General features: G+C 42.1%; 1 protein-coding gene across 3 annotated transcripts in view; it reads right to left on the reverse strand.

The window, feature by feature from the left end:
* Positions 1-20,089, reverse strand: part of EPM2A (EPM2A glucan phosphatase, laforin) — a 124,686-nt gene that overhangs the window by 34,996 nt on the left and 69,601 nt on the right. For all 3 annotated transcript variants that reach the window (XM_030196576.1, XM_030196577.1, XM_030196578.1), the window contains exon 2: positions 2,338-2,512. In XM_030196576.1, coding sequence (XP_030052436.1) covers positions 2,338-2,512 — 175 coding nt within the window. The remainder of the gene's footprint in view (positions 1-2,337; positions 2,513-20,089) is intronic.

Here is a 20,089-nt window from a genome sequence, read left to right on the forward strand (position 1 = left end):
AAGCTTCATTTCTTTTCTACCCCCACTATATACAGAAACCAGTTCTTCTCTACAGGAGCCTCCTTCAGCTCACCTCCTCCCTTCCCATGACTAGAGCTGTCTTCCCATGATCCAATCTCACTGCCTTTGCATTGGCTAGATACTACTCATATTTTGTGTGACTAGAGCTGCCTTTCAGTGCTCCGCTGCCACAGTCTTCCTATTAGCTGGATCCTTCCCACTGTCTCTGCTACTAGTTATACTAAAAGCAAGCAGAGCAGACTTATTTTCACTGGAGAGAGGATAGGAGAACTGGAGATAGACTGGTCAACATTCACCCAGCGGTGGCCAGTATTTTTTAAGGGCTGACTGCCGCCGGCCAACTTCAACCCAGATATTCAATGCCAGGCCATGCCCAGGCTCCAGCATTAAACATCTGGGCCTATCAGGGCATGTGCTGGCCACTGGCACTTATGTAGGGCCCTGCTGATATTCAACCAGGACACAAATAAGGAGGTCTGTCACTAATATGACAGGTCCTCCCCTCCTCCTCCTCAATTCTGCTCTGTCAATGGCCAATGCCCTTTCCAAGCAAAACCCCCCAATTCCAATCCTCCTCTAGCCAATCCCCCTTCAACCAGTCCTTCCTGTTTTCAATCCACCCTGTCCCTCTTTGTCCAACCCAAACCCCTCCTCCCACATCCCCTGGACCCCACCTCCACCTCCATGGACATACCTGGAGGTGATCTCTGGTAGGTTAGTGGGCTAGGATGGGGGTGGTCTCCTTTCGCTACTACCCTATCCGACTCCAGGTTCAAAAATAGCAGTGCTGACCCCAAGTGGTGGTCTTATGATGAGGGTGATCAGCCAGAGAGGGATCAGAATTTGGAAGGTTTTGCTTTGAAGGGGAATCAGCCAGAAGGAGATTGGAATTGGCGGGGGGGGGGGGGGTTGCTCTGAAGGAGGATTGATCAGAGAGGGGGAATGAATTGGAGAGGATAGAGGACCTGTCACTTTACCTATGCAGGCACCAGTGCCAGTACTTGCACAGTTAAGCGGCCAAAGTGAAGACTCCTTTTTATATATATTTTAGTTGCTTATTTTCATGTGTATCATCTTGTATTTTCAATGCAATATTAATCCTTATGCATTTGGAAATTAAAAAATAAAAAGTGAAAAAAAAATAGCCATATGAAACTGAAATGTAAAACACAAAAGTTCTCCAGTTTATACAGTTATTTCCATATCCTGCTTCAAAACTCTGTGTTCTTGATAAATATTTATGTGGTATTGTTAGTTATGTTCCCCATCTACAAACGAAAATACAGCTTACTGTAAAAGTAAACATAAAATAAACTGTTTTTCATTCATAACACAACATCACAATAAACTGTTTCTATCAGGATACAAGAAACACTCTTCAGTGATGACAAAGTTGTCTGGGTCAATATCCAGTGTGAGCGTTTTGCTTTTTTTTCCAATCTCTGTAACTTGTATAGTACATTTGTCTTTTTTAACACTTTAGTGCTCACTAATGCCATTAATGTGTGTTATATATTGCAGGTCCCATTTTCTGCAATGGGATCTAGTTACTAATAACACACATTAATGTTAATAACTATAGCTGTTAATTTGGCATTGTTGCCTCTGTCAAAGACGGGTTGATCCTTTCTTTATACTTACCATCTGCATTCAGAAGGGCCAATTTCTGTCTGTCAGTTTATTCAGGATTAATAAATTGGTTTTGTCAGTGTTGTTTTCCTCTTTTTTTCTACCTTCACTTACTTTCCTTTTTTTCCAATTCATTCTATTCTTTCTTCTCTCCCCCTCTTTTGTCCTCTTTCTCTATCCTTTGCTCCTCTTTGCTTTTTCCTTTCCCCAGTGTGAGAGCTTCTGTAACACATGAATCCACTGTATAAAAAAATAGTGGGACCAATATTTAGAGACAGGACCCCTGGCTATATATAATAGAAAAATTGATCTGCTTATCTTTCATCTGAAACTGAGTAGCCCTATCCATTTAGGTACCATCTCTGAATCTGTGCAAGTAAGGTATCCTATTTGTATAGTCCTGATAAATGGATAACTTTATACCCTGTTCTCTGAATTCCCCTAGCTTGTCCTACACTTGCACAGATAATATTTGATTGGATATCGAGATGTCCAGCCAAACTATCAATTGGCTTCCATAATTCTTTCTTTAAAAAGCTCTCAGATTCTAACCACACAAATGCTTTTGAATATTGACCTTGGCATTGTTAATTGACATGGTAAGTATATGTAGATCAGGGCCCCCTACTCCGAATGCGTTACTGTGAGTCCAGCATAAATGCAACACTGTACCATCTGGCGCTTTACCTGGAACAGTGCATAGCTTGGTGGTCTGCAATATGAAAATAGAAGTCAGTCGTATGCTTCATTTCATCACTGTGCCCAGTGCTCTCAATCCAGTGCCCCACTGGATAGCAGTAAACTCCATCGACCAAGTTGTTCTCATTATAAACACTGCAGCGATCATGATGTGGCCCATTGCCTGAAATGAGAGGAGAGTCGTGTAACTTTTGGGTTATAAATGGCTTTATTTTACACCCCTCTTAATCTTCCAATAGCTATGATTCAAAACACAGTTCAAAAGTAGAATAATAATGGACATTTGGGACCCCTTTTACAAACCAGCGGTAAACCCAGTGTGGGCTTACCGCTCACTACAAAAGGAAGTACTGCCAGGCTACCGTAGCAGCCCAGTGGTAGTTCCCACTCCCAGTGCATCATATCCAGTGTGTACCTGGTGGTAATTGGGCAGTGCCGCAAGCTGCCCGGATACTACCAGGCTAGCATGAGAGCCCTTACTGCCACCTCAATGGGCGATGGTAAAGGCTCCCGCCTGAAATGGCCGCACAGCAAGTGCTTCACTTGCCACATGACCATTTCCTAAAAAAAAAAAAAAGAAAGACCTATCTTCAGGGCACAGACCGTATAAGTCTGCCCAGCACTATACCCGCCTCCCAACCACCGGCTCTGGCACAGACCATATAAGTCTGCCCAGCATTATCCCCGCCTCCCAACCACCAGCCCCGCCTCCCACCACCAGCTCTGGCACAGACCGTATAAGTCTGCCCAGCACTATCCCTGCCTCCCACCACCGCCGGCTCTGGCACAGACCGTATAAGTCTGCCCAGCACTATCCCTGCCTCTCACCACCAGCTCTGGCACAGACCGTAGGGTATACAAAAAAAGTAGCACATATGAGTTGTCTTGTTGGGCAGACTGGATGGACCGTGCAGGTCTTTTTCTGCCGTCATCTACTATGTTACCTTTTACCTGCTGCAGTACAAGGGGGGCCTCGGTGCTTGTCAAAAACACATGCTGACAGCAGCGCAGGCCACCTTTTGCTGCAGCTTGGTAAAAGAGGCCCTTTGTGCGTGAAAGGTCTCTTTTAAAATTCGATCACACCTAAAAGTATGAGTGGGGCAAGTAGGCATTGTATTTCTAGAAGAGGCATGCTCAGAAGAGAAGTTTGGGCACAACATGGTTGAAGTCACAGCTTGTTATGTTAATGCTATGTTAATGAGGACTTGTTACACACCATCTCTCTTAATCAAGATTCAAGTTACAAATTTGTGAACAAAGTAAACACCAATAACAAACTATCAGAAAAGTTAACAAGGAACTGCAAAAGTAAATTTATCAGAAAAACAATAAAAACCTCATAACCTAGTATACAAATAAGTTTTCAAAGCTTTGCGAAATAGAAAATAATTTGTCACTGAACAAAGTTCAGAAAGAAGATTATTCCAAAGCTGGAGAGCGGCAAAGAAAAAAAGATTTAGAGAAAACAGTTTTAAGGTGCACCACCTTAACAGAAGAAAAAGCTAACATCAAGTTATTACAACTCATGGAATTTGCCCTAAACTTTAATATATTCAACAACTGGGAACTGTCTTCAGGGCAAGTGCCATCCATAAATTTAGACACCAAGCAGAGCACTTTAAAAATAACCCATGCCTGCACTGGTTGCCAGTGCAGGGCATCCAACAGAGGTGTTACATGATCCCAATGAGTTTTCTGAAATATCAATCGAGCAGCAGAATTTTGAATCATTTGAACTCTAGAAAACTGCTTAGAAGACAAGACCAAATAAAGGGGTCCTTTTACAGAGCGGCAGTAAGCCCAACGCGGGCTTGCCGCTCGTTCTTCCTGGACTACTGCAGGTCCAACGCAGCCACCGGTGGTAGTCCCTCCCTGAGAATGTGTCATTTCCGGGGGGAAAAGAAAACCCATGGAAATGGCTTGCGTAGCAGTAACCTGGCAGTAATCGGCTATCGCCATGCTCTGCCCGGTTACCGCAGGGTTAATGCGGGAGCCCTTAGCTTCAATTTCAGTACAGATTTAACAAATAAACCAAGCCAGTTCAACAACTCAGTGGGAGGATCTTTTAACAAATAAGATGGAATTTTGTTCAATGGGCAACTAAACTAGACCTCAAGAGTTTATTTACCAGACGAGTTAAAACAGACTGTGAAATAGATTCAAATGTAGAACACAATCTATTAGCTGGAATCTGTTCAGAGGTTACATTTACCAATTCTAAATTAGAATTCACATCTGACTCTTGGGAGACCTCAAAAGTTCTATAAATAGCAGAAACTTTTGAAGCAATCAGCTAATGCCTTTGCAGAAGGCTAAGGAGAAGAAGACGAAGAGTTAGGTAAAAATAAACTTTCTTGCAACAAACCAAATCATTTCTTCAAATTTGGTTTCTCAATTCCCACCAACTGTGAATATTATGATCTGCTAGCAAAATTTGAATTCTTTTTATAATCATTCAGAACAACCTTCCAACAAGCCTCATCTTTATTTTATTTATTTACTAGTAAAAAAAGGCCCGTTTCTGTCAGAAATGAAACGGGCGCTAGCAAGGTTTTCCTCGGAGTGTATGTTTGAGAGAGAGAGAGAGAGTGTGTGTGAGAGATGTAGAGTGTGAGAGACAGAGAGTGTGTCAGAGACAATGTATGTGATAGAGTGAGAGTGAGTGTGCACCCCCCTCCCCCCTCCCTTTATGGTCTGAGGCCCCCCTTCCACCCGCACCTTTCTGGTCTTAGGACCCCCTCACCCACACCTTTCTGGGCTTAGGACCCCCCACCTTTCTGGTCTTAGGACCCCCTGCAGCCATCCATGTCCAGTAACCCTCCCCTCCCCCCTGCCCCCCTGCAGCTACCCATGTCCAGCGACCCTCCTCTCCCCTGCCTCCCTCCAGCCACCCATGTCCTGCAACCCTCCTCTCCCCCTGCCTCCCTTGCAGCCACCCATGTCCAGCGGCGACCCTCCTCTCCCCCTGCCCCCCCCTGCAGCCACCCATGCCCAGCGACCCTGCTCTTCCCCTGCCCCCCTGCAGCCACCCATGTCTACCGACCCCCCCCGCCCCCCCTGCAGCCACCCATGCCCAGCGACCCTGCTCTTCCCCTGTCCCCCCTCCAGCCACCCATGTCCAGCGACCCTGCTCTCTCACCTGCCCCTCCTTCATCCACCCAGGTTGTGTTTAACGAAATCTTTGTGGCAGGCAGGAAAGATCCACGTTCCTGCCTGCCCGCTGCTGGTGCTGGCGCTCCCCTGCTGCCGGATTGCTGTTGAAAATGGCCGCCAAGACTTCTGTTGAAGTCTTGGAGGCTGCCCTTGTAAGTATCAGCGGCCATTTTGAACAGCGATCCAGCATCAGGGGAGCACCAGCAGCGGGCAGGAAGGAACGTGGATCTTTCCTGCCTGCCCTGAAGATTTCGTTAAACACAACCTGGGTGGATGAAGGAGGGGCAGGTGAGTGAGCAGGGTCGCTGGATATGGGTGGCTGGGGGGGGGGGGCAGAGAGAGAGCAGGGTTGCCGCTGGACATGGGTGGCTGGAGGGGGGCAGGGGAGAGGAGGGTCGCTGGACATGGGTGGCTGCAAGGGGGAGAGGGAGGCAGGGGGAGATGTGCTTCGGGTGGGGGGAGGGGGTGTTTGTGCCGGGGAGGGGGGGCTTGGGTGATGCTCCAAGGGGGGGGGTGGTTCTTTGTTTCCGCGCTTGTAGTTTTTTGATGTGCCGCTCCCTGCCACTTGCTCCGAAGTGACAGGGAGCGGCGCACTGACAGCTGATTCCCAGGCAGGGGATGAGCTGTGAGTGACGTCATCCTGGCTACGGAGCCTAGCTCAGCAAATCCAGGAGCCACGGACACAGGCAGTCCCACATTAGAACGTTGATGGTGAGAATTATTATATAGGATTAGGATTTATTTACTGGCTTTTTTGAAGGAATTCACTCAAGGTGGTGTACAGCAAGAATAAGTCAAACATAAGCAATAGACAATTACAGCAGTGAAAATACACAATACAAAGTATGGCACAGTATGCTACATTACAATATCAACACAATACATAATAAAACATTTTCATAGACAACCTAGGCTATAAGCAAAGATGGAACACGTGGAGGGGCATAATTGAACGAAAATGTCTATCTCCATGGGCGTTTATCTCCAAGAACGGGTCCGTGATGGGGCGGACCGAACCGCATTTTCGAAAAAAATAGACGTCCATGTTTTATTCGACAATTTGTGAGCTGGGCGTTTTTGTTTTTCAGTGATAATGGAAAATGAAAGCGCCCAGCTCAAAAACGAATAAATCCAAGGCATTTGTTCGTGGGAGGGGCCAGGATTCGTAGTGCACTGGTCCCCCTCACATGCCAGGACACCAACCGGGCACCCTAGGGGGTACTTTTACAAAAACAAAAAAAAAAAGGTAAAAGAGCTCCCAGGTGCATAGCACCCTTCCCTTGTGTGTTGAGCCCCCCAAATCCCCCTCAAAACCCACTGCCCACAAGTCTACACCATTACTATAGCCCTAAGGGATGAAGGGAGGCACCTACATGTGGGTACAGTGGGTTTGGGGGGGGTTGGACGACTAAGCATTAAGCAGCACAATTGTAACAGGTAGGGGGGGGATGGGCCTGGGTCCACCTGCCTGAAGTCCACTGCACCCCCTAATAACTGCTCCAGGGACCTGCATACTTCTGCCAGGGAGGTGGGTATGACATTTGATGGTGAAAATAAAAAGTTGTGAAACATCATTTTTTGTGGTGGGAGGGGGTTAGTGACCACTGGGGGAGTCAGGGGAGGTCATCCCCGATTCCCTCTGGGGGTAATCTGGTCATTTAGGGCACTTTTTGGGGCCTTATTCGTGAAAAAACAGGGTCCAGGAAAAGTGCCCTAAATTCTAGCTACAAACGCATACTTTTTTTCCATTATCGGCGAAAGGCACCCATCTCTCCTCGGCCGATAACCACGCCCCAGTTCCACCTTTGCCACGCCTCCGACACGCCCCGTCAACTTTGTATGCTTCCGCGATGGAGTGCAGTTGAAAACGTCCAAAATCGGCTTTCCATTATACCGATTTATTCATTTTTGTGAGATAAACGTCTATCTCCCGATTTGGGTCGAAATCTAGGCGTTTTTCTCTTTCAAATATAAGGTGGATAGATAGTTAAGCTAGAGTAATAGGAGTAAGAAAATAAAGGGATTCATTTAAAGAAAGTTGCAAACCAGATCAGAAAGTTGCTTGAATCTTAGCTAGGGTAGCAAAGTCTTTCAGGGAGCGCATTCTAGATTGTGGAGGCTACTCTGGAGAAGGCTCGCTTGCGGGTATCACATCGTGAGATGTCCTTTGGAGAGAGTGTGGTTAGGGATACACCTTGGGAGGACCTTACTAACCTTGGAGGTGTGTAGAGTGAGATCCTGTTCTTCAAGTACTCTGGGCCATTTCCTGTAAGGGCCTTGAAAATCAGAGTTTTAAATTTGGCCCTGTATTGTACTGATAGCCAGTGAAGCTTTTGCAAAAATGGTGTGATGTGGTCATGTCGCTTCTTCTTTCTTATGCCAATACCGTTCTAGCCTATGGCATTTCCTTTTATGCTCTAACAGTTCACTAGAAAACCAAGGAGATTTATTCATTCGCACAGAGTTAAATTCATATTTGGGAGCCATACTATCTAAAATATTTTGAATAGAATTAATCCAGGTAGATAATAATACATCAGGATGTTCCGCTGAAGTATTTAATGAGGAAATTGCCCTATTCCAAAAATGCATAGGATCAAACCTTCTTCTACCCAGCTTATTGTTTCTAAAACAATTTTGTTTAACATCCTCTCTGCAATTCCCTAATGTGTCTGTACACACGAACCTTATTCTACCACAACATTACTGTATTTGTTCATACCGGAATTGACGAATGCCTTTACGGTACTATGTAAGCCACATTGAGCCTGCAAATAGGTGGGAAAATGTGGGATACAAATGTAACAAATAAAAAAAAATAAAACATTAGATGTATTAATATTTGATGTACAATAAAAGTACTTTGAAAATGATCAGACCAAAATCACAGTTCCCATTCACAAAAAGATATTAAAGATGGATCATTAGCAAAAATAAAATCTAAACTATGCCCCTTTTCATTAGTGGAGACCTTTGATGACATAATAAATTGCAAAGTTTGAAGGAATGACAAAAACTCACATACATTACTATCCTTATCATCTTCTAAATGTAGATTAAAGTCACCTAATAACACTAATTTTGAAAATCTAGTACAGGCTTCTAAAATGAAACTATAAAACATAGAGGAAATTGAAGACCAAGGTCCAGGAGATCTATAGACCAGTAATACTCCCACTGCATTCCCAGAATTTGAAATAGGTAGTTGACATAACATGGCTTCCAAACCATGTTGTTTAACTTTATTTTTATAAAGCTTTTTAACAAACATAATTTCACATTTATGAATGATAATGCACAATTTGGAAATGAAAAATTATATAAACAAGCAAATACTATTTAAGTTTCATATAATTATCGACCACAAGAATAAGAAATCACTCCAAGATGTAAGATCTATATATATAAAAGGCACTTTGAAGCCTCAAGCCGGAAACCTGAGGCGCCCGAGATATCCGGTTTGGCCTGCAGGCTCCAGTCACTGTAGCTCCGCCCTCACGTCAAAACGCGATGATGTTGAGGGCGGGGCGGCCCTCGCGTCAAAACGCGATGACGTTGAGGGCGGGGTGGCCCTCGCAACCACGTCACTGAGGGACGAAGGGAGGAAGAGAGGTGTGCAACTCGGAACGGAGGCACGAAGGGGGTGTCTGCAACTCGGGAGGGAGGACGGGGGGGGGGATTACCCTGCTAGCGCCCGTTTCATTTTTTCCAGAAACGGGCATTTCTTACTAGTTAGTCATATAATCTAGAGGAAATAATCATACATTGTAAATTATATTAATGAAGCGTCACTCCAAGGCTGTTAAACAGTGTTCATATGGGATTAAACCACTACATTAACCTCTTCCCTACTAAGTAGAAATTCCTCTAGCTGTTTGGGGTCAAAAAATTGAAACTGTTTAGATTGAAACGTAATTCTACATACACAAGGAAATTTCAATAGGAAGGTAGCTCCTATTGCCACAGTTCTTGTGCGCAAAGCCAAAAAGGCTTTACACCTCTTCTGAGTCTCTCTTGATAAGTCTGGATATATTCTTATTTTTGACCAAACCATGTTGTTTTTAAGTAGCAGCAACAGGCACAGATAAGAACTGCTTAAAAACAATAACTAAACCACCCCCTTTTTTCCTTCTCGATGAGAAGGGGGTCGATATTCAAAGTGATTTCCTGGATGATGTGGAGGAAGGTCATTTTCGATATGACATTTAAGTCTGATTTAGGGCATTTTGCTGAAAACGTCCACAAATCGAGTGGCGAACATAGCAATTTTCAAGCCAGAAAAATGTCTATCTTTTTGTTTCAAAAATCACTGTTTACTAGATCTTTTGAGGATCAGTAAATCTATCTATTGGTGCCATTTTTGAAAAATAAATGTCCTAGGGAAAAACACACAAAAAAGCCATTGGGATGTTGGGGGGCAGGGTTCTTAGTAGACAGTAGACTCACCACAGAGACATCATAGCAGAGCAGTAGACTTCAAACACAACATCTCAGGTACACATCTCACCATAACCCCATTATATTATATGGTGAGACCTCCAAAAAATGTACTGTATCCAACTACCACTACAATAGCCCTTAAGCCTGCAGGTGTCACCTATATGTAGGTACAGTAGGTATTAGGGCTAAAAGAAACGCCTTCAGAAAATGGAAGAAGGAACCATCTGAAAATAACATAAGGAGTGCCAAAGCAAATGCAAGGCACAGTTAAAGAAGGCCAAGAGGGATTACAGAAAAAGATAGCATTAGAGGCAAAAAAACATAGTAAAATTTTTTTTCAGTATATCAAAAGCAAGAAGCCGGCCAAAGAATCGGTTGGGCTGCTGGACGACCAAGGGGTAAAAGGGGTGATCAAGGAAGACAATGACGTAGCGGAGAGATTAAATGAATTCTCTGCTTCGGTCTTCACCGAGGAAGATTTGGGTGGGATACTGGATATGGTATTTCAAGCGGACAAGTCGGAGAAACTTACTGAATTCACAGTAAACCTGGAGGACGTAATGGGGCAGTTCAGCAAACTGAAGAGTAGCAAATCTCCTGGACTGGATGGTATTCATCCTAGAGTGCTGATAGAACTGAAAAATGAGCTTGCAGAGCTACTGTTAGTGATATGCAATTTATCCTTAAAATCGAGTGTGGTACCAGAAGATTGGAGGGTGGCCAATGTAACGCCGATTTTTAAAAAAAGGTTCCAGGGGAGATCCGGGAAATTATAGACCGGTGAGTCTGACGTCGGTGCCGGGGAAAATGGTAGAGGCTATTATTAAAAACAAAATTACAGAGCACATCCAAGGACATGGATTACTGAGACCAAGTCAGCGCAGTTTTAGTGTGGGGAAATCTTGTCTGACCAATTTACTTCAATTCTTTGAAGGAGTAAACAAACGTGGACAAAGGGGAGCTGGTTGACATTGTATATCTGGATTTTCAAAAGGTGTTTGACAAAGTACCGTGTAAGCCGCATTGAGCCTGCCATGAGTGGGAAAGCGCGGGGTACAAATGTAACAAAAACAAACAAAAAAAACAAACCTCATGAAAGGCTACAGAGGAAATTGGAGGGTCATGGGATAGGAGGAAAAGTCCTATTGTGGATTAAAAACTGGTTGAAGGATAGGAAACAGAAAGTGGGGTTAAATGGGCAGTATTCACAATGGAGAAGGGTAGTTAGTGGGGTTCCTCAGGGGTCTGTGCTAGGACCGCTGCTTTTTAATATATTTATAAACGATTTAGAGATGGGAGTAACCAGTAAGGTAATTAAATTTGCTGATGACACAAAGTTATTCAAAGTCGTTAACTCGCGAGAGGATTGTGAAAAATTACAGAAGGACCTTATGAGACTGGGAGTCCTGGTGGCTAAATGGCAGATGATGTTTAATGTGAACACGTGAAAGGTGATGCATATGGGAAACAAGAACCTGTATTATAGCTACGTCATGCAAGGTTCCACGTTAGGAGTTACGGACCAAGAAAGGGATATGGGTGTCGTCATTGATAATACACTGAAACCTTCTGCTCAGTATGCTGCTGTGGCTAGGAAAGCGACTAGAATGTTGGGTATTATTAGGAAAGGTATGGAGAACAGGTGTGAGGATGTTATAATGCCGTTGTATCGCTCCATGGTGCAACCACACCTTGAGTATTGGTCGCTGCATCTCAAGAAAGATATAGTAGAATTGGAAAAGGTACAGCGAAGGGCGACTAAAATGATAGCGGGGATGGGACGACTTTCCTATGAAGAAAGTCTAAGGAGACTAGGGCTTTTTAGCTTGGAGAAGAGACGGCTGAGGGGAGACATGATAGAGGTATATAAAATAATGAGTGGAGTGGAACAGGTGGATGTGAAACGTCTGTTCACGCTTTCCAAAAATACTAGGACTAGGGGGCATGCAATGAAACTACAGTGTAGTAAATTTAAAACAAATAGGAGAAAATTTTCTTCACCCAACGCATAATTAAACTCTGGAATTCATTGCTGGAGAACGTAGTGAAGGCGGTTAGCTTGGCAGAGTTTAAAAAGGGGTTGGATGGTTTCCTAAAGGACAAGTCCATAGACCGCTACTAAATGGACTTGGGAAAAATCCACAATTTCAGAAATAACATGTATAAAATGTTTGTACGTTTGGGTAGCTTGCCAGGTGCCCTTGACCTGGATTGGCCGCTGTCGGGGACAGAATGCTGGGCTCAATGGACCTTTGGTCTTTTCCCAGTATGGCATTACTTATGTACTATATTTGTGGGGTTTTTTTGGAGGGAACACACTTTCCACACGTGTACCAATCAGAGTGAGATATGGGCCTGGGGCTCCTTCTCTACAGTATACTCACCGACCACTAAGTTACACCAGGGATCTGCTTGCTGCTCTAAGAGGAAGACTGGGCACCACATGGCAGATGAAATTTAATGTGGACAAATGCAAGATGATGCACACTAGAAAGAATAATCCGAATCATAGTTACCTAATTCTAGGGTCCACCTTGGGGGTCAGCACTGAAGAAAAAGAACTAGGTGTCATTTTTAGATAATACGCTGAAATCATCAGCTCAGTGTGCGGGAGTGGCCAAAAAAGCAAACAGGATGCTAGGAATTATTAGGAAAGGGTTGGTGAATAAGACCGAAAACACTATAATGCCTCTGTATCGCCCCATGGTGCAACGGCACCTTGAGTACTGCATTCAGTTCTGGTCATCATATCTCAAAAAAGATATAGTGGAATCAGAAAAGGTTAAAAGAAGAGTGCCCAAAATGATAAAGGGGATGGAACTGTTCTCGTATGAGGAAAGGCTAAAGGGGTTAGGGCTCTTCAGCTTGGAAAAGAGACAGGTGAGGGGAGATATGATTGAGGTCTACAAAATCCTGAGTAGTGTAGAATGAGTAGAAGTAAATCGATTTTTTTACTCATTCCAAAAGTACAAAGACTAGGGGACACTCAAGGAAGTTATATGGAACTTTTAAAACAAAGAGGAGGAAATATTTTTTCACTCAATGAATAGTTAAGCTCTGGAACTCTTTGCCAGAGGATGTGGTAACATCGGCTAGCATATCTGGATTTAAAAAAGGTTTGGACAAGTTCCTGGAGGAAAAGTCCATAGTCTCCTATTGAGACAGATACAGGGAAGCAACTGCTTGCCCTGGGATTTGTAGCATAGAATGTTGCCACGATTTGAGTTTCTGCCAGGTACTTGTGACTTGGCCACTGTTGGAAACAGGATACTAGGCTAGATAGACCAATGGTCTGACCCAGATGGCTACTCTTACATTCTTATAGATGCCCTCTCAACATTGCACAACACTATTGTAACGCCATCAAAATGTAAATTGTAAGCCAATTTGAACCGAAACTTGTTTTTGGATAATAGTGGGATACAAGAATGATAAATAAATAAAGTTATGGTTGCACAAACCTAGACATAGCCCGGCATTGAATATCTGGACATAACTCTGCCAGTGGCCAAAAAAACACTGTCCACCACTGGCTGAATATTTATCCCCCCTTTTTATAAAAAGCATACATGCACTGATAAAATCAGATTTAGTAGTTGATCTTTCTGATCAAAACACCACCAAAATGTGTCCAGCTGATAGATGGAAAGACAGTCCATAATCTATTAGTTTCCAGTTAAGTCTCTATAAAAGAACATTGTCCACATCTTCTTGTCTATTGGACAGTTGTCCAGCATATCTAATGGCTGAGCCCCCAAGCCAAATAATGGAATGGCTTACTCTTATTACAAGCTGGTCATTTTCCATCCACACTAGGAGGAATCATTTTAACTCTTATCCTTAAGAATGTAAACTTGGATGCAAATCAACCAGCGAGTTACAGACCTGTGGCAACTATTCCTTTACTTGTTAAGCTATTGGAAGCTATAGGGCATATTTTTCCCCTCTAGGGCATATAGAACAAGTTGTATTTTATAGCCCTGGACATTTTAACAGTGTGAATTAGGATTCCTTGGTGTAGTAGAAATCACCTATTGTTGGGGTTGGAAGAGTAGAGGGTGGTGGTGGGAAGGAGGGTTATTATAGCTGCTCATTGTTATTATTGTTCTCTATTTGTAATTTATATACAACAGTTGCACAGCATAGTGTTCTTTTTTATATTTTAATAAAAAGATTTAAATATAAAATCATAAGTGTTCGAGGCTTCTGCAGATGAGGACAGAGCCTACGGGGACGGGAACAGAACCCACGGAGATGGGACGGAGACAAACTTTGTCCCCGTGTCATTCTCTAGTCTGAGAGTCCATTAGGCTTTTAATATAATGTTATGCAGGGTGCTTTGGTGGCTGTAATGCCAATAGCCTAAGCAACTTATTAGGCACAACCAGCTCCAATCTCAATCACAAACTGAAACCACCCAATATGCTGATATTCACAGTTCAGTGCCTACATGTGCTGTGCTCTCTCTCAAAAATTACATTCTTAGACACAACATTAGTTTCTAAAAGCATTAACGTCCCATACCATTCAGAGTTCTATTTGGCATACAACATGGTGTGTCAAACAAAACTCTTAAGCTTTAACAAAATGTTACTTAGCTTTCACAGCACCGGTCCTCTCAGTGGTGACTAAGAATTTAATTTTTGAGAAAGAGCACAGATCACACATAAGCACTGAACTGTGAATATTAGCATACTGGGTGGTGACAGTTTGTGACTGAGATTGGAGCTGACTGCATCTCTTAGGTTGCTTAGTCTCTTGGCAGTACAGCTATCGAAGCACCCCCGCACAGCACTATATAGAAAGCATTAGTTGACTCTGAGACGTTACCCCCTTTCACATTAGTCATTTGGCCATATTCTTGGCATTGTGTGTAGGATTTGATTGGATGATTTATTCTGTGGTATTTAGTCTTAGGATTTGGATACATCTATAAAATACCAACATAAGTATTGGTGGCCCCACGTCTCAGCACATATCTCTGCTTACTCAACTTATGTAAAATTACTGTCTTATTGTTCATTCAAGTCTGGACTGTATCACAGCTATAAATTCAGAGTTGCTAAGCACGAGCACAGAGGTCCCACAAGCACTGCAGGTTTTCGGTGTAATTAAAAAAATATCACTAGTGGACTACAGGCACCACTGGCGGTGTATCCTAGTGGCTAGAGCAACAGGCTGAGAGCCAGGGAAGCCAGGGTTCAAATCCTGCTGATGCTCCCTGTGATCTAGGTCAAGTCACTTCACCCTTCATTATCTCAGGTACAAACAGATTATAAGACCTTTGGAGACAGGGAAATAACTAGCATATCTGAATGTAATTTCCTTTGAGCCATTACTAACAAGGTGCGAGTTAAATTCAAATCCCTCTCATTACCTCTTCCCTATGGAAAAAGTGGTTCTGTTTCCTATCCACACTCTTCAGATGACATATATCACACCTTAATCTCCACGCGCAGAAATCAAAGTGTATTCTATAACAATGCATGTAACTGTAATTGTTTAACTAAGCAACTCTCTTAAATGGATGTTAACAAGCAATTATCAGCACTAATTGGCATTAATTAATGCACACAATTTGCTAAGCATATTCTTTAATGTGGTATACATAAATTCTAAGTCGCATAGTTGAAAAGGGGGTGTGGCCATGGGTGCGTTGTAAAATCTATGTGCATTGTTATAGAACACACCCACTCTCCCCTTGATTCCATATAGCACGCCTAGAGATCTGCACTGAAAATCCAAGAACATTCTATAACTACGCAAGTAAACCTTAATTGGCTAAACAAGCTAATCAGCATTAATAACAGCTCTTAACAAGCAATAATGAGCTAATTGCAAATCATTAGAATTTACATGCACAGCTCGTTAAGCACATTCTGTAATGTAGTGCGCCTAACTTCTAATGTGCACAGGCAAAATGGGGTGTGGTTACAGGCAGGAAAATAGGCGTTTCATGGGTGTTCTGAAATTTACATGCATAGTTATAGAATATGGCCCAGTGCACCTAAATCTACATGCTGGGATTTATTCCATGTTTTTGATGGTGTAAATGGCGGTGCGTAGTTTTAGGCGCTGAGATATCAACTAAGCGTATTCCATGCACCGTGCCTAAATCTAGGTGCCGCTTATAGAATATGCTTAATTGGCATTGATTTCCATGCCAATTTTTTTTTAGGTACCTCTGCGCCTAAATTAGACATTGGGATTTAGACCAATTAAAACATGGCATAAATGGCCGTGACTAGATTTGGTCACGTGGAGAGGTGTTCGGTGTAATTCTATATACCACGTGGAAATTTTGAGCCTATTCTTTAAAATTTAGGCGTACTATAGAGAATATGCCTAGACGTATTTTTTCCCCACGGGAAATTTTCAGGCACCATATACAGAATCTAGCCCATGATGCTTTTTCATAAATATATTTCTGAGTCTTTGTTTCAGTTTTACTGGTATAACGCCAAAATGTGGCTATGCTGTGTTTTTAATTTTGATGCATTTTTATGTAATTTTTAAATTCATTTGTATCGACTCTGACTTTTAATATTCTACATTTTTGATTGCTCCCACTCTGTCTCTCATCTTCAGAAGCTGTATGTACATTCTCCGTACTGCACATTTTTCTTCAGATGATGCAGTTAAGCATGGAAATGGAAATCAGATAGTAAGGCAGTGATGCCACCTACTGTACAGTACATTCACCTTAATAATACTCTGCTCTTTTTGGCTCTATTCCTTCCTCTGTTGTGCTAATCTGTGAACCTCCCTTCTTTCTTCTATGAGAAGATCTATTTATTTGTCCAATTTTTAAATATGTTTAATTAATGGTAAGCACTTTGGATTATGACTATATTTTGAAAAATCTATTCCCATGATCTTGCATAATACAAATTTTATTCTATGTCATGTCTTGCAGCTTGTTTTACAGCCTTACATACATTAATACCAAATGTGTACAATAAACTTGTTGTAACTCAATGCCAGGGGATGTGGTAACGGCGGTTAGTATATCTGTGTTTAAAAAAGGTTTGGACAAGTTCCTGGAGGAAAAGTCCATAGCCTGCTAATGAGATGGACATGGGGGAAGCCACTGCTTGGTTTGGGATTGGTAGCATGGAATGGTGCTAATAACTGTGTTTCTGCCAGGTACTTGTGACCTGGATTGGCCACTGCTGGAAGCAGGATACTGGGCTGGATGGACCATTGGTCTGACCCAGTACGGTTGTTCTTATGTTAAACTAAAACAAATTCCAAATTAAATCCAAATTAAATCCAGGTTAAATACAAATACAGACTAATGGAATGACGGGACATGAACAGCCAAGCAGAGACATGCCAATATTACAAACAATAAACAAATGACACCAGCAAAGTGCCAAAGGATTCAAAACATATATGGGTGACTACACAAGAGCTTAGAAATGCACTGATCTGGACAGCTGTGTCAGGTGGCACCAAAACAGCTTCATAACAATAATATTTTAGACAGAAGTAGTCAAGCGCTTGGAGCACTGGATGACTCTTGAGAAGTCCTGAGCCAAAAATCCAAGCTTCTGCTTTGTCAATGGTTATCTGAGTTACCCTGAGCAAGCAATGATATCTATGAAAGTAATTTTATAAACACTTTCCGTGTAAAAAACTATGTATAGAAAATGACTGGTATAAAATTTCATGACTGCACACACACACAAAAGGAAAATACACAGAAACCCCCTCATTCTATGAACTCATGCACCCAACCTGATACCTTAGCTTGCAAAGTTGTGCACCCAAGTTATAGACATAAGATCAGTTGTAGGCGTAACTCAGTTGAATAATTAGATACTAATTAGCTTTAACATCTAATTATTAGCTTCAATTGGTAATTGGAGCTAGCTGGCACTAATTAGCATTTACGCATGTAACAGACCTTAGTCAGTACATAATGGGCTAGATTCACTATATATGGCGCCTGAAAATTCCTTGCGGAAAAAAATACGCATAGGCATATTCTCTTTAGTATGCCTAAATTTTATAGAATAGACTTAAATTTCCACACGGTATACAGAATTATGCTGAGCACCTCTCCACGCGACCAAATCTAGTCATGCCCATTTATCCTGAAGCCTAAATTAGGCTCAGAGTGTGTGCATAGATTTTAGAAACACCCACTCCACACCCCCCTTTTCAACTATGTGATTTAGAATTCAGGTGCAGCAAGTTACAGAATATGCAAAGTGAACTGTGCATATAAATCTTAATTAATGTGAATTAGTGCTAATTGCTTGTTAACATCCAATTAACAGACATGATTAGCTAGTTAACCAATTAAGTTACGAACGTTATAGAATACGCTTCGATTTCCACACAGAAATTAAGGCACGATATATAGAATCCCAAAGAATGTGTGTGCAATTTGGCTGGCACTTATGAGCCCATCTTACAGAATCCTAGCATTTATGCGCCTAACTACCCAGATTTAAACACAAGCATTTGCAGCAACCATTTAACTAGCTTAAGTGCTCATGCCTACAGTTAGGCACATAACTATGGACTTACCTTAGTATTTTATAACTGCAGTTGCACACATAATTACTAATATTGAATTTGTGCTCAGTGTGCATCATCCCGGCACCCAACTTTAGGTGAGCTATAGAGAATTACTCCCAAAGTGTCAGAGCTGCCAAGCTACCCAGGTCCAAGAGGGAGACTTTTTTTTTGCCTCATCCTGTTCTGAAATTACAATCCAAAGCTGTGTGAAATTCGTAGTCCTTGATTCTATCCATTGAAATCAGCTCTACAGGTCCTTCAATGCAGAACTTCACAACCATCTCCTGGAGGCACACCTAGCCAGTCAGGTTTGCAAGATTACCACAATGAATATGCATGAGAAAAATCTGCATCTGCAGGAGGCTTACTGTGTGCAAATCTATCCTGAAAAACCTGACTGGCTACCTGTGCCTTCAGGAGATGGTCAAGGAGTGCTGCTATAATGCATCACGATGGAGATGCTAGGAACCAATGATACAACAGAAGAACCAAAAAGGACCCTCTCAGTCTCAAAGACAAACACCACACAGTGAAGGTGACATGAAAATGAGAGCTAGACCATGGCTCAGTGTAGTCAAATTTTATTCAAAAACATCCAAGACTCGACACTAGTCATCTTTCGGCCTATAGAGCCTGCCTCGGGAGTCTTCTGTAACCCATATAGGGTTAAATTATTTTACCTGGGATGCCTCTGAGGGTGAGCTCCGGGGTAGGGAACCCAGCGTGGAACAGAGTAAGAAGGGGGAAGTGCTCATAAATGTACCTGTGACCTCACCCTGGGCACGATACTTCACCCTACAATACCCTTAGCATACCTCGGGCAAAATATCATGTATCGGACAGGGTTAAAGTACAGACATTAAAACTAACCCCGTCTCCCCATTTCTAAAATGGGAAGAGGAAATAAAACTAAATTGGTTATATATTTTAATGTAACTCAGGAAAACAAATGACATTTACATTGATAATTCAATAACTTATTATTTTTATTTATTTGATGGGTATGTGTAAAGTTCAGATCCGTTTAACAAATTCAATATTTTTTTTTTTTAGTACATCAACAATCCAACAGATCAACTTCTCCTACGTTTTATCAGATAAGTATAATTTGATCTTAGCAAAATTCATTAACTAAATATGCATTTAATCTTAAAGTTTTGTCTAAACATTCCCCTCTTCTATAAGAATTGATTCTTTATTATTATTTCTTTTTCAGGTCCCTCATCCATCAAGCAGGTAAGTATAGTTTGTGTTTTTTCTCCCTTTTCTTCTTATAGGTATATCATGGCTCACATCACCAAATCGCAAAGACAAATTAGATAAGTATATTTTACTAATCTAACAAAATTTTCTTCTCTAATATATATAACACAACAGTACAGTATTTCTTAAATTCTCAACAACTGTAAGAGCTGATTCTTTGTTTTGTGTTTTCTTTTGCAGGAACTTCTTCAAGGAAAAATAAGGTAAGTATTATAAGTCAATGTTTTTAAACAGGGCCTGGTTGATTCTGGCTGATATATTAAAGGATACTCCTCTCCAGCACTTTTGTATGAATCTCTCTCTCTTTTATTGTTGGGTACCGGTACCGTGCTGTTTTTCTTTTCAAGATGATAGC

The sequence above is a fragment of the Microcaecilia unicolor genome, chromosome 3, assembly GCF_901765095.1.
Source record: "Microcaecilia unicolor chromosome 3, aMicUni1.1, whole genome shotgun sequence".
NCBI lineage: Eukaryota > Metazoa > Chordata > Amphibia > Gymnophiona > Siphonopidae > Microcaecilia > Microcaecilia unicolor.